Source organism: Megalobrama amblycephala, linkage group LG16 (assembly GCF_018812025.1).
Source record: "Megalobrama amblycephala isolate DHTTF-2021 linkage group LG16, ASM1881202v1, whole genome shotgun sequence".
In the NCBI taxonomy this organism is placed as follows: Eukaryota; Metazoa; Chordata; class Actinopteri; order Cypriniformes; family Xenocyprididae; genus Megalobrama; species Megalobrama amblycephala.
Window position 1 is genome coordinate 37,590,922 of NC_063059.1, and position 23,908 is coordinate 37,614,829.

The following is a 23,908-nucleotide window of genomic DNA, read 5'->3' on the forward strand; positions in this document are numbered from 1 at the left end:
TGAACAATGTTTTAAAATTATTTTTTGGTATTGAATCAAATGCAACATTTATAATCAATTTATCCACCATTTGGGTGTTTCTTTCTTCAATGAGCTCATCACTATGCATTCTGGGATTGCATTCTCCAGGATAGTTCTGATCCGTTTCCTGGTTCTGTTGTAACACTACTATACTGTACTAACACCTGTAGCTCTTGTGTAACTCACTCGCTCTGGGTGTGTCTAGTCTACACAGAGACGCTCAAGACAATAGCGTCTTACGTTTCACAGCGGCTTTCTGTTTATCTGAAGCCGCAGGGCATAAAGATCTGAATGCACTGAGCTGAACTAAACCACCGAATTGAGCACCTGCCTGTAACTCAGACCCCGTGACTTTTTGAGAAAACACATCCTCCCAAGCATAGAGATGAACAGATTTCTTCTAAGAACTATTACTGAGTAAATACACAAGAGAAACCAGAACGCTACCGTTTAAAATGACATGTAAATACAGAAAGATATGGAAATTGAAAGCAGATATCTTATACTAAAAGATTTAACTTGTTTATTGATTAAAATCACTGATTTGTGCTTTGATATTTACAAAAATATATGAATATTAAACACTTTTTCCTTGTTTCTGTTTTAGACAGCTTTGTAGTAATAGCTCAAGTGACACGCTTTACAATGCCCTGAGGTATGAACAATCATATGAAACAATAAAAAACTAAAAACAATTCTTCATCTTTATCTCAAGTCACAGTTCTCAAAGTCCTCCTACTTACATAGTTTAAAAAACAAGAAGCAGAATTGACATTCAACAAGTAGAATTGACATTCAAATGTAAGCAAAAACAGCAAAGAATGAAATGGGGTGGAAAAAAAATGAAATGTACAAGCAACTTTTTTACATTTAAAACTATTTAAATGTTAGTTTTTTCAAAAGTTCATATATATTTGATTTGAAGTCTGTCCTTCCTGTCACTCATCTGTTCTTATATATTTAAAAAGCCACAGAAGAAACAGTATTTAAATTCTATCATTCCCAAGAATGAATCTGGAAAAAATGAAATGTACCACTAACTTTGTTACATTTAAAACCATTTAAATGTCACACTTTTATTCTTTTTTTCTTTTTTAAAAACCTTTGTTTAGATGTCCATTCTTTCCATCTCTCTCTAACACACACAAACAGACAGAAACTCAAATACACAAGCCTGTGGATTTCAGAGATAAGCCACGGCGCTGCGGGCGGACGGGTGTCGGGACGGGTGTATGAACGGCTGCTGCCTGGAGGGCTGAACGAATGACTGCTGTCTGGAGGGCTGAACGAATGACTGCTGTCTGGAGGGCTGAACGAATGACTGCTGTCTGGACGGTTGGTACGACGTCTGAATGAATGATGGTGGTCCGGACGGATGGCTGTATTCCGACCGCGCTTGCGGGTGGAAGGTCACCGGTTGCGGCTGATAGGCCACATAGGGTGCATTCCTGGAGTACATGTACCTTGGGTCTGGGCCCTTGTCCAGGGGTCCGCTGCAGCAGGTGAATATGCAACCTCCGGCGAACAGGAAGGCTGATGACACCCAACCGATGTACAACGCCTCCCCGAGTTCCCTGCGCTGGGCGTCGATGAGTAAGGGGTTGTAGAAATCCTGGATGATGGCATGTGCGGTCCAGGAGACGGGAATGAGGCAGCAGAAGCAGCCCATTAGGATCATGCAACCGGAGATGATCAAAATCATACGTTTGGCACGGTCGTTATCTTGAATGCACGCCGTGCACCTCATCCCGACAATTGCGATCAGTAAACCCAGACCGGTCAGTGCCACGGAGCAACACATGAGCCCCCGTGCGGCCTGGAGGTCCGGGGACAGCGCCAGCAGGGAGTCATACACCTTACACTGCATCCGAATGTTGGCCTGACGGAAGCAGTTCATCCACAAGCCCTCGTAGCGGGTCTCCATCACGATAATGTTCTCCCCGATGAACGCCGTCACCCGCCACATTGGCATCCCGGTGCTGGCCGCCGCCCCGATGAGCCCGACCAGTGTCACGCACATTCCCACAATCTCCAGAGCACCGCTCGCCATGACTCCAGAAGCCTGCGTGCCACAGAACAGCAAGGACAGGTTTCAACTGTGAGGTTTTGCATCCTGCTGGAATGGGAGCTCACAGGTGCTCGCCTGTTCCCAGTCTCCGCCCTCTTGCTCAAGGGAGGGAGGGAATGCTGAGGCTGGTTGCTATGAAATCGAATCCCCCCATGAGTGTTTGTATCTGGTTTTGTGCCGCTCGGGGGGGAGGAGGAGCACGTAGCCGTGTTGATGTTTGATCAGTAGGCTATGTTTTCTGGCAGGGATTACTGAACAGCCAGATACAAGCAAACACACAACAGCTCTTGACTGCTGTCAATGTTTAACGCCATTGGTGTTGTGCCTCATTAAACTGCTGTCTGAAATGTTCAAAAACATCTGTGAAGTCAGCTGATGGCTTAACACTGATGTTTTGCTTTTAGTGAAAGGTGATGCATGTCATTTTTGCACCATTTGAGGTATCAAAAAGGAATTTCATTATTTTTGCAATTCCATTTGATGCTGAGTGTTTTTTTGCATGTTGATATGCGGTTGCTAGGGTATTCTGCGGGAACAACTGAGAAAAACCACATAGCAACATGCTAAGAACCACTCAGAACACTTTAGCAGCTGCATACCCTAGCAACCTTTGTACAGTCAAGAAGTTTAACATGTTACTATGTGGTTGATCAGGTGTTGCCATGCAGCTGCTACAGGGTTCTGAGTGGCTTTTAGAATGTTACTATGCTGTTTCTAGGGAGTTGCTATGCAGCTGCTAAAGATGTTCTTAGTGGTTTTTAGAATGTTACGATGTGGTTTCTTGGTTGTTGCTTTCCAGCTGCTTAGGGGTTCTGAGTGTTTTTTTTTGTGTGTGTGTTTTTTTTTTTAGAATGTTATGCTGTTTCCAGGGTGTTGCTATGCAGCTGATAAGGTGTTCTGAGTGGTTTTTAGAATGTTACTATGTGGTTGCTTGGGTGTTTCTATGCAGCTGCTAATGGATTCTGAGTGGGTTTTAGAATGTTACAATGTGGTTGATCGGGTGTTGCTATGCAACTGCTAAGGGGTTCTGAGTGGTTTTTAGAATTTTACTTTGCTGTTTCCAGGGTGTTGCTATGCAACTGCTAAAGAGGTTATGGTTTTCTGGGGCAACCACCCAGCACAAGTAACTAAGCAGCTGCTAGGGTGTTTTAGCATGTGGGATTTCTAGGGTCTCAACTGCTGAGAACACTTTAGCAGCTGCATAGCAACACCCTAGCAACCTTTGTATGGTTGCAATTCCATTTGATACTGAGCATTTTTTATCATGTAGCTATGCATCTGCTAACGTGTTCTGAGGGGGTTTAGCATGTTTCTATGGGGTTGCTAGGGTTTTCTAGGGCAAATGAACATACTAAAAACAAACAGAACACCTTAGCAAGCATTTGATGCTGTTTTTTTTTTTTTTTTTTTTTTTTAGCATGTTGTTATGTGCAACCACCCAGGATTTCTATGCAAAGATAGCACTCAGAACACCTTAGCAGCTTTATAGCAACCTTTGTATGGTCAAGCACCACTCACATTTTCTTCAGACAATGTAAAAAAAAAATCAAGCTTCTGTTCTCTACAAGATGGCTGACAGTAACTGTGACCATTTACTTTTCATCAGCAAGTCCAGAAGAGAGTTTAGATCATACTATGGTTTTGATGCATCAGCTGTTTTTTCCAATTGCATTTTAGATCACTTGCACATCTCTTTTCGTTACACAAACACAAATTCAGTGTCGTTCATGTCTGCTGGTAAATTTGCATTAGGGGTGTGACATTTTGAGGTTGTGGAACATTTCCTCTGACATCACAAGAGAAACAAACACTGGAAAACCACCTCAACTGGTTCGACCAGCGTCGCCAAAACTCAGCTGAAAAAAACAGCAAAATCATGCAGTCAAATCCAGGAAGGGGATGTTTTGAGACTACATACCAGGAACTAGTATATCCACTGTTCTTTTTACTCATTTATTTTTTTATCTTTTTACAATACAATACAATTAAAGTCAAACTAGTGCTTTAAAAATGTACAAAGTGAAAAAAAAGAGTCAACATTAAATCATTTAAATGCTGTGTGGAAATATCCCACGATGCTGTTTTTAAATTTAGCACATTTCATCTTATTTTTGTACAAATGTAAATTACGAACAGTCTTTTACAATATAGGCAAGAAGGAAATGCATTCAAAATCAAGCATCACATATACAGCCGTATGTAATCAACAAAGAGGCTCCGTCAGTCCTGTTTTCTTCTGAATGTTAATGCAGATCGTTCCCAATTCAAGTTCTTTCTGCACCAGAGTCTCTATGGGAGATTTTCGTGGTAAAGTGCAGCACTCACTGTGTGTTTCAGACTCTTTGCGGGTTATAGACCGTCGGGACGGGAGAATAGGCTGGTTGATAGTTATATGAGGGTTGGTATCCATATGCAGGCTGGTATCCATATCCAGGCCTGTAGGAGTAGTTATATGGAGCCGATCCGGTACGATACATCACAGCAGCCATGTCCACTTTGTCCTGTGTCCGTGGTGCATGTCGACAGAGCAGAATCACCCCGGCGCTGAAAAGCAAAGCCGAAGAGACCCATCCGATATAGAGGGCCTCCCCGAGCTCTCTGCGTTGGGCGTCGATCAACAAGGGGTTGTAGAAGTCCTGGATGATCACGTGAGCTGTCCACGACACAGGGATGATGGTGGTCAAGCATCCAGCCAGGAACAAACACCCTCCACTCACCAAAACAATGTGCTTGGTCTTGGGACGGGAGTCCACAAGGCGGGTACAGCGCATTCCTACAGCTGACACGATGCAGGCGAAAGCAGACAAAGCGACGGAGGTGCACATGAGACCCCTGGCAGCCTGGAGGTCGGCCGGAAGAAACAGCAAAGAATCATAGACTTTGCACTGCATACGGATGTTGGCTTGCCGGAAGCAGTTCATCCACAAGCCCTCCCAACGCGTCTCCATCACGATGATGTTCTCCCCGATGAACGCCGTCACCTTCCACATCGGGAGGCCCGTGACGGCGGCGACGCCGATCAGTCCGAGAAAGCCTATGACCAGCGCCCACACCTCACAGCACATGGATTCCCGTCTCTTCCTCTTCTCGTTCTTGAGCTGCTCCTCATACATATCCTTCGCCGACTTCTCATCCGGATAGCCCGTGTACACACTGCCCCCGTAGGATTTGTCCGCATAGGACTTGGCCATATAAGACCCGGCCGTGTAAGACATGACGGTCGAGAAGAATCAGACACAGAACGCAGCTCTCCTTCACTGTGGTGTTTCTCAAATGAGACCGGAAGATCCAGATGACACGTATTTACAGCCAAGAAAAAAATGTTAATGATGTTATGTGATCAGACTGGTTCATCTGCTCCTAGAACATCTGATATTCACCTCGAAGGAAACTAGTGATACTTGAAATGTTCCAACAAATGACTTCTATTCTCAAATTCTACCATTAGGTGGCTTCTAAAAATGAACATTCTATTTAGAATGCAAACACAAAATAGCTTGTATGAGTGTAGTTAAAATTTATTAAATCTAATTAAATGGAAGATTTCAAGGTAATTTTCAAGTTATAAAATAAATAAATAAATGATAATAATAGTAATATAAATATATAAATAGCATAAAAATGTATAATATAATATTATAATATATAAAATATATTAATAATATAAAAAATAATAAATATAAAACAATTTTAATGTTCAAGTTAACAAAATACAGTAGCATACTACTACTAATAATATAAATTAATACAATATAAATAAAAAAATAAACATAAATGTACTCAATTTTTCCACTGTGTAAGAAAATATATTAAAGTTAGTTCAAATATGACCGTTTTGACATTTCATAAGGATATATACAACTTTATTGCTCATATAACAACAACTATAACAATAATAATTATTATTATTAACAAAACCAAAATAAAAACAATATAATTCGATAAAAATAAATACATAAACAAATAATAATAATAATAATAATAATTATTATTATTATTATCCAGCTCAGCCAATTAAATGAATGGATTCCAAAAATGGATTCCCCACTGTAGGTGTAAGAAAAAATAATATGAAAAATAACTTTATACAATTTATTTAAAAATTATATACAAAATATTAAAAATTACTTCATGCAATATAACATATATGTATAAAATTGTATTGCTCTTATTTATAGCTCAGGAGAATAGAATTGTGTTTCCTTAATATTTCATTTACATTTCTTAAAAATCCTTAGGAAAAACAAAAACAAAGGAGTCAATAGTTTACATCCATTAAGAGTACAGAGCAATAAAATGACAGCAGCTCAGATCATGTTTAAACTTTTGGAAGAATTTACCGAGAAATGTTTTAGTTCATATGGAGATCTCTGACTTATTTTTTCAAGAGGTTCCTGAACTTAAATTTCCCATGAAGCCCCTGAGCTTGTGCTGTTTTCTTCAGCTGCTGTATCTCAGTGCGAGGTCAGGTGTGTTACAGGTACACAGCGTTTCCAGGTAAGAAACACAAATAGAACGGCTGTTAAACAAGTGATGGAGGGTGGAACCTGAGAGGGCTAGGTGTCAAAACACACACACACACAGTCTCCCATCTGTAGATCTAATCCATCTATCAGCAGTCCAGTGTCAGTGTGGTTTACATTTAGTTTCACTTACAGTAAATAAATGCTTGTCGGTGTTGCTAAAATATCTAAACATGTCAGATCAAAATCTCATGTAGACGGCATGCCAGTTTTTTTCAGCATGTTTTTTCATCCTGTCTACTTTCTTTACACAGCCGGGTGGAGTGAATCTGATTAATGCAATTGATTGTATTTAAAAGCACAGCATGCCAAAATGAAAGAATCATGCATCAAACCTAAAGGAAAGACAATTCCAAAAATAAGATCTATTTAATATCCCAATAATTTCTCTTACACAGCAAAGACATTAAATGGAGAGCGACTTTTGCTGAAATCTTCAACTTCTCAGATGTTTCTCCTGAGGAAAAGACTCTGCAATCAAAAGTCAAAGATTTTATTATTAACTCAAGTATTTCTCATCAAATTATTTCACGGGAAAATGATCTGAGCTGCTCCACATTCATTTACAGGCAGCTCTAGACTGTCTTACTGTATGTTTATTGTCTTATTTGTTTTGACTTTTATCCCTCCAATAGAACTTTGAGCAACATCTGAGACAAAGTTCTGAGCAATGAGTTTTCTCTGAGAATCACAAAATCAAATTTTGTGTTTAAATGATCCTTTAATATCACTTAATTTTAACTAACATATTTAATATTACAATACAATCTTACAATTACAATAGTACAATTATTACATTTAATAGTACAGTATTTAAGTATAAATAATAGATAATAAATATTTATAATATAAAATAATTGATAATAAAAATAAACACACACACACACAAATATATATATATATATATATATATATGTGTGTGTGTGTGTGTGTGTGTGTGTGTGTGTATAATGATCACCATGACAGCTAGTTCAGTCTCATTCATAACTGAATAATTCTGATATAAAAGTTTAAAAGTGGGTAAATCATATGTTTGTGGATTAAGTTAATTTCAGTGTTTCCTTACAAGGACAGAACTACAAAAAATCAATTACTATAATATTTTATAGTATAATATTTATTTATACATGTAATTAATGTAATATTTGATCATAAAAAGCAAAAACAAACTTTTTTGTGCAAATAATGAGTTTTTGATGATTACCATGACAGCTTGTTTAGTCTCATTTCATAATTGAATGATTTAGTTTAAAAATAGCTATAGGAAAATCATATGTTAGTGGATGCACAAGTTAGTTTCAGTTTTTCCTTACAAGAACAGAACTACAATAAATCAATTCAATGTAATAAATGTATTAAAATATAATATACAATCACTTGCATTTAGTTAGTTAGTGAGTAACATTTAATCTAATTAACCAGAATTCAACACACTGAGATTTTCCAAGATTCATCTGGTCAAGACAGGAACAAAGAACAAAGACACATGCAAGACTTGAAAGAAATAAAAATAAAAGATTAAATACATAAATAAACAACTGGACTGAATGAAGTCATTTATCTCAGTCAGACGTACTGACTCTTCCAGTAAGAGTTAGAAGAGGGTGTCCGTTCCAACATGCTCATTTTGTCCTTTTCCACTGGGACATACGGCCCGTCCTCCTCGTCCTTCCTCTCACGGGGGGCGTAACGGCACAGCAGTATCACCCCAGCAATCAGGAGGACCAAGAATGTAGCGAAGCCCACATACAGCGCCTGTCCGATCTCCCGCTTTTGTGACTCCAGCACAAGGGGGTTGTAAAAGTCTCGGATGATGGTATGAGTTGACCAGGAGACGGGAATGAGAGTGGCGAGGCCGGCGGCGACAAACAGGCAGCCTCCCACCAGCAGGATCACATTCTTACCCCTGCTGTCGTCTTGATAGCAGTCTATGCCCCTCATCCCGCAGACGGACACCAGGACGGCTAGAACGGCGAGCACTATGGAGACGCACATGAGCCCGCGGGCCGCCTGGATGTCTCCCGGCAGGATGAGCAGCGAGTCGTAGACCTTGCACTGCATTCTGATGTCCGCCTGCCGTATGCACGCCATCCATAACCCCTCCCACTGCGCCTCCATGACGATGAGGTTGGGCCCGATAAATGCTGTGACCTTCCACATGGGCAGCGCGGTCACTGCGATGGTGCCTACCAGACCGATGGCGCCCAGCACCAGGGCCAGGATCTCCAGTTTAGCCCTCATGACTGCAGCGGCGTCGGTTGTGAGCAGAAATGATGTGAAACGCCAGGGTTTGATCAAATGTATAAGGGTTAGCTGACAGGAATGATGTAGGAGGGGTTTGGTCCATCCGTGCTATGCGGTAACACTGGTTTCTGTTAGCTGATGACAGATGGACTTGGTTTTGTTTTTAATGGAAGTCTGTGACTTCATGCATCTGTTGCAACAGCAGTAACTGCTCTACTGGTTAAACACATAACCGGCTCCATAGTGAAGGCCAACATGAGCTAAAGCAGTGGTTCTCAACCACATTGGAGAATTCGGAATGTAGAACATTTTCACTCAGAAATTGCTAGTAAATTTCACAATTAATTACAAAGAAACAGCAAGTAAGACATTGAATTAAAAGTGAAATTTTGAAGTCGAAAGACTGAAATAGTATTTTCTTTTTAGAATAAAATGTACTCTCAATCATTTTTTACAGTGCATTGGGCCATAGCACTATGCAATATGATTTAAAACCATTTCAAATAAGGCATAAAAATAAGGATGGGAAAAGTGGTCGGCGCACCCGGTGCATGGTCTAAAAGGGTTGTCCATATTCTCTTAATGAGTAATGGGTGTGTTGTGGGCATAACGTGCAATAAACCAATCAGAGTCTCATCTCCCATTCCCTTTGAAAGCCAGTTGAGCTCACGCCATGGCGGAATTTGCAAGCGGAAAAACAGAATGCTTCTCTAGTGAGGAAACGGATTTAACCTCGTGCACAAAAGCATTTTTATCTTTATGCACACAATAATAATCTTTTACATTGTAATCCTTTTATTTTTAATATTTGGCATGTTTGTGTGCTGCAGGGCATCCCTGTGTGTGTAATAAGCAGAATGTACGCGTGTTGAGCACCTGCATATAGCCGCATATTACTAACATGCTCTTTAATTGACAAAACAAATATTGCGCCATTGACTTTAGACTTTAGGTTTTTGTTGGTCAATGGCAGTCTATTTTAGTTGCCTCAAAATAGCAACACGCCAACAATGCACCTGAACACACCTCGCTTTCAGACCAGCACGCCCATGGGCACAAATGCATTTGCTATTTAAACAATGTGGCGCAGGACGTGAAAATGATAACTGCGTCACGCCAAAACTAGCAAAATCCGTGTTTTTACTGTTATACGGTAGGGGGCGCTATTATGCATCTTCTGAAAGAGTACGCCAAGTCTGCGGTTTTCCTACAGAATTGGGCTACTTTTACACTGTTGCCGGAACTAAATTGTTACCCTCCAGAACGTGATTTTTACCCTTCCGGAAACGAGAGGGGTCATTTTTACCAGGGAACCCCCTCCCGGATCACGATTGAGTTAGTTTTGGCTGCGATTGGTAGGTTCTGTTATGCAAACTTGGCAACTCTGACAGAATCTCCAGATCAAAACACAGGCGAATAAGAAGCAGAAACAAGCGAATAAAGCATTGATTATGCACGTAAAAAGAAAAGGAAAAAAAAGTGATCATTAAACATTAAACAGCATATACCTAACGTTACTGAAAGAAAGGTCAACCCAGGAAGAGGTACAGGACTGTAAAGCTTTGGGGGTGTTGTTGTACTTGATCTATGTTTTGATTATCATTTGAATTTTTTTTTTGTTAAATTTTTTTTTTTGGCGATTTTGCCTTTAATATGATAGGACAGTGATCAGAGAGGAAGCGAAGTGGGAGAGAGAGGGGGACGGGATTGGGAAAGGACCACAAGCCGGGACTCGAACTCGGGTCGCCCGAAGCGCACTGATGCTACATGTCGGTACACTGCCCATAAGGCCATCGGTGCCGACATCATTTGAAATATTGCAGGTTCAGACAATCAGATAATCTGAGGGCCATGAAAGTTTTGGGAAAATGATCAAAAATGCTGGCTAAATTATGCCTTATAATGCTCCTTATAATGCACTGTATGATCTAATTTTTGTAACCATATTTATAATTCATTATAACACAATTATAAGTTTAATTTGTCAACATTAGTCAACTAAATTAGTTAACATGAACTAATGAACGATACATTTTTAAAATCAAAAGTTGTATCTGTTAACATTAGTTAATGCACTGTGAACTAACATGAACAAACAATGAACAATTGTATTTGTATTAATAAATTTAGTTAATAAATGCTGTAAAAATGTATTGCTCACTGTAAGTTCATTTCAACTAATACATTAACTAATGTTAACAAATGAAACCTTATGGTAAAGCGTTATACTGTATAAGTATTTAATATTTCATTAAAACACACAACTAGTTTCAGATGTAACAAGGATTCTGAAAATGTTATAATGCATTTTAACTATGGTTACAATTATTTATGAAAAGATATAATGCATTATAATGTGCATTATGAATTCCTTTATAATGCATTATACATATAGGTTTTAAGTAATGTTACATGATTATGATCATTTTTAAATATATATATAGTATGCCAAGATCTAAAATATTTTTAGCATCAAAAAAATATTTAAAATCCAATCCTTAATCCTTACTTAATCCTTCCCAACTGGAAAAAAGAAATAAGGAAAATATATTAGCCCACATGGATGGCTTTATAATACTGCAGTGAACAATGAGGGGTCAAAAGGTCAAAAAGGTTGAGAACCACTGGGTTAAAGGGTCAGTTCACCCAAAAATGTTTTATTTATTTATTTATTTGCTCACCCTCATTTTGATCCAAACCTGTTTGCTGTAGAGTAGAAAAGGAGAATTCATCTTCAAGCAGCTCTTTTCCATTTCATCATCATGCCTGCTTTGAAAGCTGCACAAATAAAAAACATAAAAACATCTTAAAATAATTCCATATTTGACTCTGTGAAACTTTAACCAGTCATTTGAGAAACTAGTAATAGTGAGAGACTTAATTTTAAGAACAATAATATGAATCTTGCTGTTCTAAGTGACATGAACAAATCAAATCAAAGACAGTTTAAACTTTTACCTCAATTTACAATGAGATGATTATCTAGGATGCCTAAAGTTCTCAAAATTTTCCATGCATTAAGCCACGGAAATGAAAATATGAAGAACAAAACATTTTTGTTACGTGCAGTTTCACTGAGAGTCGGACGCTCATATAAGTATATTATGATGATTGATGCTATTTGCCAACATTATGCAAGAACAAGGCAACTACATAATCCCATATCAGGAACAAAAGTATACTTATTATAAAATGATAATAAGTATACTATTATCATATTAAAAATGATGCAAAATACAGTTTCTCTCTTAATAAAAAAGTGTTTATGGCTCCTAAATGTTCACAGTTCATCCTCTACTGGCAGGTATCAAAGTTCATTTTGTACCTGGATTATATCTAGGTGACATGAAATGTGTGTGAGATTTACAACTATAAAAAATAGTTTAATGACTATATAATCTGTTTCTTTTGTACAACTAGTTTAACTTCTTGACTTGTACTCGGAGGATTCAGATAAATATCATGGCTGAACATATTAGATCATGTTTACAGGAGTTCACAGAGAGCAGAAGCTTGTCTCACCTGAGCTAAAATGTCACTAATGTTCATGTAAAACACTGTGAATTATAATTGAAGAGTCAACAGAAACTTTCAAACCTGTCTGACGGGTCGGACCGCTGTGACTTCATCTGTGACTGAGTTTCATATGTCAACTCAGAAGTCCAACCTCAGAGGAGTGACATTTATTTAAAACATATGACTAATATAATGTATTCTGTCAATATCACACTTTTCCTACGAGACAGCACTTCTTCACCTATTACTTTACTGTAGACAGTAGAAATGTTTCACTCCTGCATCAATTGAGAAAACCACTAGGCCTATACATGCTCAGAAAATACATACGGGACATTTAATTAGATTTTTATAAAAAAAGAAAAAGAAAGATCAATGTTTATATTTGAAGTAAATGAAAACGTTCCTCAGATGTTCATATTTACACAAAATGTTTGCGCGCCATCTTGTGCATCTGTGTAAAACTGCACGTTCAACATCAAAATCACCCGGGGAAAAAATACAAAATGAAAACACAGCATCCAATAAATAAAAATAAATATATAAAGGTTATATTTTACACATACCACGATAAAACGTATAAATAATCACGCTTTTCACGTAAATATCACTCACTTTTCTCTTGTAAAGAAGTCGACTCGAATCCAAAATATTGTTTATCTTCTCCACATGTGTACTGTAATAGCTAATAGACAAAGTCAAAAATAATTTACTTTTAACAATAAAACAGAAACGTAAGGAACATAATGAACTTAATAAAACCAGCGTGTCAGATGAAATATCTTGGAGTTCGTCTTGAGGCGATTTTCCACATATTCTGCTGTAAAAACACAAAAACGTGCATTTTCTATGCATAATATCTCAGTTCTACACTCTTAATAACGTTTTCGCATACATAATATGCACTTATATGCAAAAATATGGTACCACCTTCGACCACTGGGAGGCAGATGGATATTTTTTATCTAATAGTTGAAAAAATATATATAGCCTACATATCCTCCTTGGACCCAGAAAAACGTTTTTGAATTTAATATTTTATTTCACATCATTACATTGTTTAGAGCATAAGAAAAAAATGGAAAAATAACATTTTTGAAAAAATATATTTTATTCATATTTACTGCTCTGTAGTGGACACCAGGACTAAGTTGTTTTAAAAAATAAAATGACAATAAATTACATGCATAGGCAAAAATAAATAAATAAAAATTATTCACCAATCAATTTTTAGGTTTCAGGATTTTTTTAAAATAAATTTTGTTTAAAGATGATTGTCAACTATGTTATGAAAGATACCATTTTACTTTATGCAATATGTGGGTAAAATGGCCATACATGGATTTTCCCATTCAATACAATGCATCTATACACTATTTGCAAATTAATGTGTTCTTGGAGCAACATGTAATGAAAAAAGAAGTGTAATAATGGGAGTAAAAATTGGCAACATTTTCATAATAATATCTAATAATTAATAAGAATATTGATATATAATTTCTTTCCCTTTTCACTTGTTTTGTCTCCCAAAATGCCCGATAAACATGATTTAAGTCCTGGTGTCCTCTACAGAGGTCATGTTGTATGAAATCAACGCCCTGTTTCTTAACAGAAAGTCATATTTTGATTAGAAACCCCATAACATTTTCCTGAGATGTTGATTTATAACAAACAATTTAAAAAAATAATCCAATTTAAATGATAATTACAAAATATTATCATATTTCCATAAGAGTGCTAAATTTAATCACTAAATTAATGTCTGTCATATTTAAAGACCAAGGAGAAGTTGTTGTTATGGTGAAACTTCCAAACATTTGGTATCTCTGCAAAGCCCTGAATGTGCTCTTTACAGGACATGTGACATGTATGATGTCAGAGAAAATCACTAAAATATAATGTCCACTACAGAGGACAGAAGTCTATTCCCGGGTCCCAGGAGGATATATCAATAAATAAATGTTATACATATCTCTATATAAATATATAATTATATTCATTTATAAATATACAGTGCACGGAAAGTATTCAGACCCCCTTAAATTTTTCGTTCTTTGTTATATTGCAGCCATTTGCTAAAATCATTTAAGTTCATTTTTTTACCTCATTAATGTACACACAGCACCCCATATTTACAGAAAAACACAGAATTGTTGACATTTTTGCAGATTTATTAAAAAAACCCCTGAAATATCACATGGTCCTAAGTATTCAGACCCTTTGCTCAGTATTTAGTAGAAGCACAATTTTGATCTAATACAGACATGAGTCTTTTTGGGAAAGATGCAACAAGTTTTTCACACCTGGATTTGGGGATCCTCTGCCATTCCTCCTTGCAGATCCTCTCCAGTTCTGTCAGGTTGGATGGTAAACGTTGGTGGACAGCCATTTTTAGGTCTCTCCAGAGATGCTCAATTGGGTTTAAGTCAGGGCTCTGGCTGGGCCATTCAAGAACAGTCACAGAGTTGTTGTGAAGCCACTCCTTCGTTATTTTAGCTGTGTGCTTAGGGTCATTGTCTTGTTGGAAGGTAAACCTTCGGCCCAGTCTGAGGTCCTGAGCACTCTGGGGAAGGTTTTCGTCCAGGATATCCCTGTACTTGGCCGCATTCATCTTTCCCTCGATTGCAACCAGTCGTCCTGTCCCTGCAGCTGAAAAACACCCCCACAGCATGATGCTGCCACCACCATGCTTCACTGTTGGGACTGTATTGGACAGGTCATGAGCAGTGCCTGGTTTTCTCCACAAATACCAAATACACAAAGTGTTTATGGCTCCTAAATGTTCTCAGTTCATCCTGGCAGGTATCAAAGTTCATTTTGTACCTGGGTTACATCTAGGTGACATGAAATGTGTGTGAGATTTACAACTATAAAAAATATCTGTTTCTTTTGCACAACTAGTTTAACTTCTTGACTTGGACTCTTGGAGGATTCAGATAAAAATCATGGCTGAACATATTAGATCATGTTTACAGAGGCTCACAGAGAGCAGAAGCTTGTTTCACCTGAGCTAAAATGTCACTAATGTTCATGTAAAACACTGTGAATTATAATTGAAGAGTCAACAAATGCAGCCAAGAGTACTTGGCCGCATTCATCTTTCCCTCGATTGCAACCAGTCGTCCTGTCCCTGCAGCTGAAAAACACCCCCACAGCATGATGCTGCCACCACCATGCTTTACTGTTGGGACTTTATTGGACAGGTGATGAGCAGTGCCTGGTTTTCTCCACTCATACCGCTTAAAATTAAGGCCAAAAAGTTCTATCTTGGTCTCATCAGACCAGAGAATCTTATTTCTCATCATCTTGGCAAACTCCATGCGGGCTTTCATGTGTCTTGCACTGAGGAGAGGCTTCCGTCGGGCCACTCTGCCATAAAGCCCCAACTGGTGGAGGGCTGCAGTGATGGTTGACTTTCTACAACTTTCTCCCATCTCCCGACTGCATCTCTGGAGCTCAGCCACAGTGATCTTTGGGTTCTTCTTTACCTCTCTCACCAAGGCTCTTCTCCCCCGATAGCTCAGTTTGGCAGGACGGCCAGCTCTAGGAAGGGTTCTGGTCGTCCCAAACATCTTCCATTTAAGGATTATGGAGGTCACTGTGCTCTTAGGAACCTTGAGTGCAGCAGAAATTTTTTTATAACCATGGCCAGATCTGTGCCTTGCCACAATTCTGTCTCTGAGCTCTTCAGGCAGTTCCTTTGACCTCATGATTCTCATTTGCTCTAACATGCACTGTGAGCTGTAAGGTCTTATATAGACAGGTGTGTGGCTTTCCTAATCAAGTCCAATCAGTATAATCAAACACAGCTGGACTCAAACGAAGGTGTAGAACCATCTCAAGGATGATCAGAAGAAATGGACAGCACCTGAGTTAAATATATGAGTGTCACATCAAAGGGTCTGAAAACTTAGGACCATGTGATATTTCAGTTTTTCTTTTTTAATAAATCTGCAAAAAGTCAACAATTCTGTGTTTTTCTGTCAATATGGGGTGCTGTGTGTACATTAATGAGGAAAAAATGAACTTAAATGATTTTAGCAAATGGCTGCAATATAACAAAGAGTGAAAAATGTAAGGGGGTCTGAATACTTTCCGTACCCACTGTATATAAAAACTATTAAAAAATATAATTAAAACAACCTGAAACCTGTTTGTCACTCCTTATAGGAATAGTTCACCCAAAATGAAAGTTCTGTCATCATTTACTCCCCCTCAAGATGTTCCAAACCTGTATAAATGTATTTGTTCTGCTGTACACAAACAAAGATATTTGGAGGAATGTTTGTAACCCAGCAGATCTCATCCCCCATTATCAAGGGAAAAATCATAGTTAATAGTTAATATGTGTTCCCTATTCTAAAGTGTTACCAAATTTCTTTGTTCTGCCGAACACAAAGGAAGATATTTGGAAGAATGTGATTAGGATTTATTCTTTGCCATAATCCTAATCGAACACTGGGTGTACTACAGCTTCAGAATTACATTTGTATAGACTGTCAACAGTGATAAGGTATAGCTAAGAGTGCTCCAGACCAACCTTCTGAAAGTATGACTTACAGAAGGTATACTTAACTAAGAACGTTTCGGGACACACGTATTAACGTTAAGGTACAACTTAAGGTATAATTTAAGAACGACGTAGAGTTAAGAAGGTTTCGGGAAACCCAGCCTTGATGTTTCTTTTGAAGGTACTCTGCATCTCTGCCTATAAAGACACTGCTTTTCAGCAGCAGTTCATCTTGCTATACCTGACAAGAGAGATACAATTATATGATTATGAATGTCTTATGTTTTTCATTAAAAATACAAAATTTCTGGTTGCATATTGTCTGTGGAGTTACTGTGGTGTTACCAGGAAAGACAGTAACACCACAGACAAATTAGCCTAAATCCAGACTTTTCTAAAATGGAGGCTGCCATCATGATGTTTTCAAGATCAGGGGACATTTATTAATATTAATAAGTATGTATTTATCAAAATTTTGATTAAAATATGTAAAATCTGCAAGTTATCAACATAACACCACTGACACTAATAAAGTGTGACACATGAAATTGTCAGAAACGTAGCTAACTTTAAGAAAATTAAAGGGTTAGTTCACCCAAAAATGAAAATAATGTAATTTATTACTCACCCTTATGCCGTTCCACACCCGTAAGACCTTCGTTCATCTTTGGAACACAAATTAAGATATTTTTGTTGAAATCTGATGGCTCCGTGAGGCCTTCATAGGAAGCAACGACATTTCCTCTCTCAAGATCCATTAATGTACTAAAAACATATTTAAATCAGTTCATGTGAGTACAGTGGTTCAATATTAATATTATAAAGCGACAAGAATATTTTTGGTGCGCCAAAAAAAACAAAATTACGACTTATAGTGATGGACGATTTCAAAACACTGCTTCAGGAAGCATCGGAGCATAACGAATCAGTGTGTGTCGAATCAGCGGTTCGAAGCGCCAAAGTCACGTGATTTCAGCAGTTTGACACGCGATCCAAATCATGATTCGATACACAGATTCATTATGCTCCGATGCTTCCTGAAGCAGTGTTTTGAAATCGGCCATCACTAAATAAGTCATTATTTCGTTTTTTTGCCGCACCAAAAATATTCTCGCCGCTTTATAATATTAATATTGAACCACTGTACTCACATGAACTGATTTAAGTATGTTTTTAGTACCTTTATGGATCTTGAGAGAGGAAATGTCATTGCTCCCTATGGAGGCCTCATGGAGCCATCGGATTTCAACTAAAATATCTTAATTTGTGTTCCGAAGATTAACGAAGGTCTTACGGGTGTGGAACGGCATGAGGGTAAGTAATAAATGACAGAATTTTCATTTTTGGGTGAACTAATCCTTTAATAAGAATGAATGTACTCCTCAGATCAACCAGCACCTGCAATGACCTTTACACACAGGAAGTAGTCCAAATAGATTTCCCCCTTTTCTTAAATGGGCGACATCCATTGTTGTAACACCACAGACATGAATTTGGGGGACACTACTTTTTTCTTAAACATTACAAATTATGTATTTTTTTTAAAACAATTTAGTAAAATTGTACATGTTAAAATCTATATTCACACTATAACCACTTTATTTGTGTTAAAAATGTTATATTGCAATTATATTACATGATACCTCTCTGAGGTATGGCGGGATCATGCATATTTTGTTACAAATATGCAATCTCTCAAACTTAATTAAATATGCTTTTTAAAACAAAAAATGTAACTATTCATAGTGCACAAATTGTGCAAAAATGCAAAACATGCAAAAATGTTATAATTTATTGGTATTTAAAGTTTATTTCAACTGCTGTAAAGTAGAGGGACACCACTTGCCACCACAAATGAAGAATGACCCACAAAAACAAGCAGGTGTAAACTTGACAGCGGGGCGTAGCGGTGTTTCAGTTCAACCTATGAGTTCAACACAAGCAGTCAGAAATTAGTTAAGAAAAGTTTCACGAACCTTCGGTAAGTTACTCGTTTTTAAACGAGCATTGAAAGAAGGAAAACTCGCGGTTCAGCAAGTGAGTCATTTGTTGATGGTGAATTCCTGAAGTTCATTCGGCGAAGGATTCGTTGTAACGTGAGTGAAAAAAAAATGAATCATGAAAAGCTCAAAAGAGTCATTTGTTCGTGAATCGGAGCGTTGTTTGTTTTGGCATGCAGCTCGCGAGGACAGGACAGCTCAAGAGAAGGACGTACGCGCTGTTTTTATCACCACATTCAATTCAGACTTCAGAATTACATTCACAAATGTGGTAAATATGATGTTGTGGCGCTGGAGAGTCTCTGACATAACCACAAACAGAAACGTTTCTCGAAAATACGATATAGCCACAATTAAGGTGATTAAAATCGAGTCTGTAAAGGGATTTTTTTAAGTATTTAATTTTTATATACATATAAAAAATAAAATATATAGATTATTAGATAATCCGCGAAACAAACCTTTGAGCTCCTCTGCTTTTGGCGCTTAATTTGAATCGCGGAACCACCAAACATTTGTGATTTGATTTGAATTGATTCGTTTCTATGGGAACCGTGGAACGTAATAGCGTCCTTCGCTGACGTCACAACAGAGCGCTATTTAAAGACTGCGCTTCGAATCTCGCTTTCATAGCGACTAAAGTTCATCCAGAGTTTTCATGTTTGAGTGTTCACATACATACGGTAATCTGTTCAGAGTCACTTGCAGTGTCTATATTGTTTGACAACAACTGTACATCTGATATTATCAGATTTCTTTTGATTTGTCAGCATTGGATACATAATGGCTTCTAACTACAGAGAGGTGCGTATAGAGATATACTTCAACGGAGAATTCTACTGCGGTGATAGTTGCTGGGTACCAGATGGGGAAGAGGTGGAGTTGGAGTTTAAGATCACCGATGCCATCTACGACCTTATCGGTACCGATCCATCGGCACAGATCCATCTGGAGCTGCAGGCTGAGACTGATGATGATGACATCTCAGTCAGTTACTGCGCTCTAGAGGGGAATGTTGTGAAGCTTGTTGCTGATAAGATCAAGACAACATCAGTCTGTGAATGTGGAGCGAAAGAGAAGTTGGAGTCACGGGTGTGTGAAGGTCCGACTGACCCAGAAGGACCTTCAGCCGAAGTGGCAGAGAGCAGCAGTGGCGTGGATGCTTCTCTTGAAGCCCCTGAGATCCGCCCAACAGGTGAAAGTCTACAGAGCATTCGAGATGCAACATTACAATTAGATTCAAATAGAAATGCAAATTTACATATGTATTGACACATCACTTAAGACTTAACATTAATATAATTATTTTATATCAGTAAGTATAATATCATTAAACTGATATAAAGTTGAATGATATTAAACTTTATTGGTGTATTTCTTTATTGCACAATGCACATTTCTTAATATTATGCCGAAAATATCACTATTAATCAGGAATTTATGATGTTTGTATAATATCAGTCTTTAAATGCAAGATATTTAAAGTGTACCTGAAGTTTATCTGCAATAGTTCCACTTTAGCACAATCAAATATACTGAAGTATTTCTTTAGTTGGATCTCGGCACTACTTCCACACAATTAAAGTGCATTAAGTACAAAATTAGTTGTTCCAGTTTAGGATAAGTATTTTAGTTTAGTATTGCAAAAGTGCAATTGCAGGGTATTTTTATTTATCACATAAACACGTAGGAATGTATTAGTAGGATACTTAGCACAAAATAAATGTATTTCAAATATTACATTTTTTTCACTAGGGTAATATGTTGTTAGAAATGTTTCTGATAACATATTATTTGCTTTTTTTTTCAGAAAGTACCAATGGGTGGATAAACACAATTGGCACATTCTTTAAAAGGCTTTTCTGGAAGGATCCGGCTGTTCCAGAGTCAGTGTGTGTCACAGATGCAAGCATTCCTGAGCCAACATCTGAATTGGATCTGGTCGATACCGAGCAATCAAGTGTCCCATTTCCAAGTATTCCTGAGCCGGAACCTGAACCAGAGGAGTCAACTGTCCCAGGTCCAAGCAGTTCTGAGCCAGTTGATCTGGTTGATCCAGAGGAACCGTGTGACCAGGTTCCAAGAGTTCCTGAGCCGGAACCTGAATTGGACCTGGTTGATCCAGAGTCAGGTGTCCCAGGTCCAAGCGGTTCGGAGACATTGGGTCAGGAGGTTGACGTTGATGATGCCATCTCAGATTTGAAGAGCCCTACACTGGTGTCTGAAGATCTGAAGATGGACGCTTCTCCTGAAACCCCTGAGGAGAACAGCCCAAAAAGTAAATATCAACAGAGCGTTCGAGATGCGGTTGTCACTACCTGCATTTTTCTGGAGTTAATTCAGTTGTAGAATGCGGTTGTCACTCCTGTAAATGACTGAACTGTGTGTGTACAGAACAAATGAGACGCAAACACAAATGACTTTCAAGTTGGACTAATTATTCATGTTTGATCTGTGGAAGATGTTTCTGAAAACATATTATTTGTTTTCTTAATTTTTCAGAAAGTACTAAAGTGAAGAAGAAGAAGATGCACAAAATTTGTGCATTCTTCAAAAGGCTTTTTGGAAAAGATCGGACTGTTCCAGAGCTGTTGTGCGTTCCAGATGCGAGCACTCCTGTGCCGGAACCTGAACTGGATTTGGATGCTATCGAGCCATCAAGTGTTCCAGTTCCAAGCGTTCCTGAACTGGAACCTGATCTGGATCTGTTTGATTCAGATGAGTCATCATGTGACCAGGTTCCAACCATTCTTGGGCTGGAAGCTGATCTGGATCGGTTTGATTCGGATGAATCGTGTGTCCCAGGTCCAAGCAGTGCTGTGCCAAATCCTAAAGCAAGCACTTCCAAGCAGCATCCATGTTTCCATTTGGAAGAGCGTGTGAAGGCCTGTAGAATGCGTTACAAACCTGTCACTCAGGTCTGGAACAACATCTTCATTGGAAATGAGTAAGTCTACAACCCACCTTTGACTAATATAAACCATGTGATACCATATAAACCATATAAACCATTAATAATGTAATGCAGGAGTATGAACAAGAATCAAACACAATTATATTTCTACATTGTAAATCCTCATTAGCGAAAGACTAATCTAGACTCTTGTGTTCTTGTGCAGAGAGACAGCGAGGGACCGAATGAGAATGAAAGAGCTGGGCATTACTCACATCCTGAATGCTGCGGCTATGAAAAAGAAACTGAGGATCTTGTTGGGAATGCCATGGGAGCAAGACGTGAAAGACACAGTTGACACCGGGGCCCGTTATTACAGAGGAATGAAGATCCATTATTGTGGCTTGCCTACAACAAAGACTTCCAACATCAGCAAATACTTCTTGCCAGCTGCCAAATTTATCCACAAGGCCAAGGAAAACTCAGAAAGTAAGATCTTTTATCAAGTTTTCCGCGGTGACAAACTGTTTGGGACTCTTTTTGACTGTCTTTCTGTTTTTATTTCCACAGATAAGGTGTTCATTCACTGCACAGATGGTGTCAGCTACGCTCCTACACTTTTTTTGGCATACCTCATTATCCACCAAAACATGACTGTGGAGGATGCCATTGATTATCTGGTAAAGGTGAAATACATCAAGCCCGACATTGACTTCCTGAGGCAGCTGGCAATCCTGCAATGTGGAAGTTGTACACAAGTAACAACAAATGCACAGCACCCATTTAAAATGGTGCACAGATTTGTTTAAAAAATGCACAGATCGTATTTTTTTATCTGTGCACTTTTTAAATATGCTCATATTGAAAAGTGCACAGATAAAAACAACAGATCAGATTTTAGCGAGGTTAGTAAGATCAGGGAAGAAGGAGGCGGGAACCGGATCCAAAAACGCACTGTCATCCAGTCCTGCACCTGCTGGGTGAACTCCTCCGCGATGCCCTCAGTGGACGGCTCGATACTCTTCCACCGCCTGGTGGCCGCAAGGAGACGGTTTTTCCGTGTTCGGGCAGACGGCAGGAGTTCCCTGGGACAGGTTCCGGCCTCAGAGAACGGCGGCGACTCCTCCGCTCCCTCACAGACTTCAGACAGCCGCCCCTCCACTCCCCAGGCGGTTGGCAGCGAATTCGTCCGTCCCCCTGGCGAATCACTCCAGTCTCTGCTCGATGGCACCGCGGATTCCCCACAGCGGCGAGGACTCTATGACAGTGCGTTCCTCCTTCCTCCCGGCCTCGCCCCTAAATTTTAATAAAATATTACAATTGGTTAAGCATGTTGTCAGTGTTCCTGGTTTCTGAATGACATTATTCCTTGATATGCTTGTGGTGAGTGTTTGATTCTTCACATCTTTCTTTTTCCAAGAACAAATACCAAACTTTTTAGAAAATAGCAAGTGCTCTCCAAAGGTTTTAAAAAGTAGCTTGCTAAATGTTTATTCTCAGTAGTTTATTTGTCACTACCGAAACACAATAACACATAATTTAATCAGAAGAGTTACATTGAACTGTTAAGATTTTGTTTACATCTTCTTTGTAAATATATTTTTTGCTATTTTTAAAAAAAAAGGTTTTTACAGGTAAATCAATAACAGCTACAATTCTAACAATATGTTAAGTGTAAATTATGAGATTTGTTGTATTTTGAATCCAATCTTTCTTTGTAAAAGGCATAAAGTTTATCATACTGATTTCAAAGTTAAGGATTCATTAGTTTGAATATGCATTGAACCAAACACTATCATAACATCATAGATGATAATTCAATATACTTTATTTTTTAAAAATCATCCCATGTTTTAGTTGCAACTGCTGGTAGCAACAACATCACTTTACAGAATTTTAACTTGCATACTAAAACATATTAAAATACTAATGATTTGCATTACTGTATTAACATTTTGTTTATTTCCCCCAAGACTGTTACTACCAAAACAATGATGACATGTTTTGTCATGACTGTTTCTGTGCGGTAGTGATAATTTTATACTTTTGAGCCTAGCTCAAAGATGCTAATCAGCACATGGTTAGCTGGACAGTTCTGAACAGTTGTACACAGAAAAAAACTAAATTTTATTG

The 23,908-nt window shown here is 38.3% G+C and overlaps 5 protein-coding genes across 5 annotated transcripts in view; 2 read left to right on the forward strand and 3 right to left on the reverse strand.

Annotated features, from left to right (window-relative positions):
* The window catches only part of LOC125248560 (NACHT, LRR and PYD domains-containing protein 12-like), a 1,264,817-nt gene that overhangs the window by 150,220 nt on the left and 1,090,689 nt on the right, over positions 1 to 23,908 (forward strand). The gene's annotated exons all lie outside the window — the stretch shown is intronic.
* Positions 528 to 2,187, reverse strand: cldn8.1 (claudin 8.1). Its single transcript, XM_048160800.1, has one exon. It carries the CDS (start codon positions 2,069 to 2,071, stop codon positions 1,205 to 1,207), a length of 867 nt encoding a protein of 288 aa, XP_048016757.1. The 5' UTR covers positions 2,072 to 2,187; the 3' UTR covers positions 528 to 1,204.
* Positions 3,999 to 5,381, reverse strand: cldn8.2 (claudin 8.2). Its single transcript, XM_048160793.1, has one exon. The coding sequence runs from the start codon at positions 5,302 to 5,304 to the stop codon at positions 4,423 to 4,425; it is 882 nt and encodes a 293-aa protein (XP_048016750.1). The 5' UTR covers positions 5,305 to 5,381; the 3' UTR covers positions 3,999 to 4,422.
* LOC125248702 (claudin-8-like) lies at positions 7,534 to 9,358 on the reverse strand. Its single transcript, XM_048160822.1, has one exon. The coding sequence runs from the start codon at positions 8,851 to 8,853 to the stop codon at positions 8,179 to 8,181; it is 675 nt and encodes a 224-aa protein (XP_048016779.1). The 5' UTR covers positions 8,854 to 9,358; the 3' UTR covers positions 7,534 to 8,178.
* On the forward strand, positions 18,852 to 23,103 carry LOC125248587. Its single transcript, XM_048160585.1, has 5 exons — positions 18,852 to 20,077; positions 20,693 to 21,160; positions 21,385 to 21,829; positions 22,002 to 22,264; positions 22,346 to 23,103. The coding sequence occupies exons 1-5, from the start codon at positions 19,666 to 19,668 to the stop codon at positions 22,582 to 22,584; spliced, it is 1,827 nt and encodes a 608-aa protein (XP_048016542.1). The 5' UTR covers positions 18,852 to 19,665; the 3' UTR covers positions 22,585 to 23,103.

Excerpts from the sequence above, each read along its gene's own strand:
- cldn8.1 (XM_048160800.1), bottom strand. The coding sequence starts at position 2,071 with ATGGCGAGCGGTGCTCTGGAGATTGTGGGAATGTGCGTGACACTGGTC.
- cldn8.2 (XM_048160793.1), bottom strand. The coding sequence starts at position 5,304 with ATGTCTTACACGGCCGGGTCTTATATGGCCAAGTCCTATGCGGACAAA.
- LOC125248702 (XM_048160822.1), bottom strand. The coding sequence starts at position 8,853 with ATGAGGGCTAAACTGGAGATCCTGGCCCTGGTGCTGGGCGCCATCGGT.
- LOC125248587 (XM_048160585.1), top strand. The coding sequence starts at position 19,666 with ATGGCTTCTAACTACAGAGAGGTGCGTATAGAGATATACTTCAACGGA. Across the intron at positions 20,078-20,692 it reads CCCTGAGATCCGCCCAACAG|AAAGTACCAATGGGTGGATA; the intron begins GTGAAAGTCTAC and ends TTTTTTTTTCAG. Across the intron at positions 21,830-22,001 it reads AACATCTTCATTGGAAATGA|AGAGACAGCGAGGGACCGAA; the intron begins GTAAGTCTACAA and ends GTTCTTGTGCAG.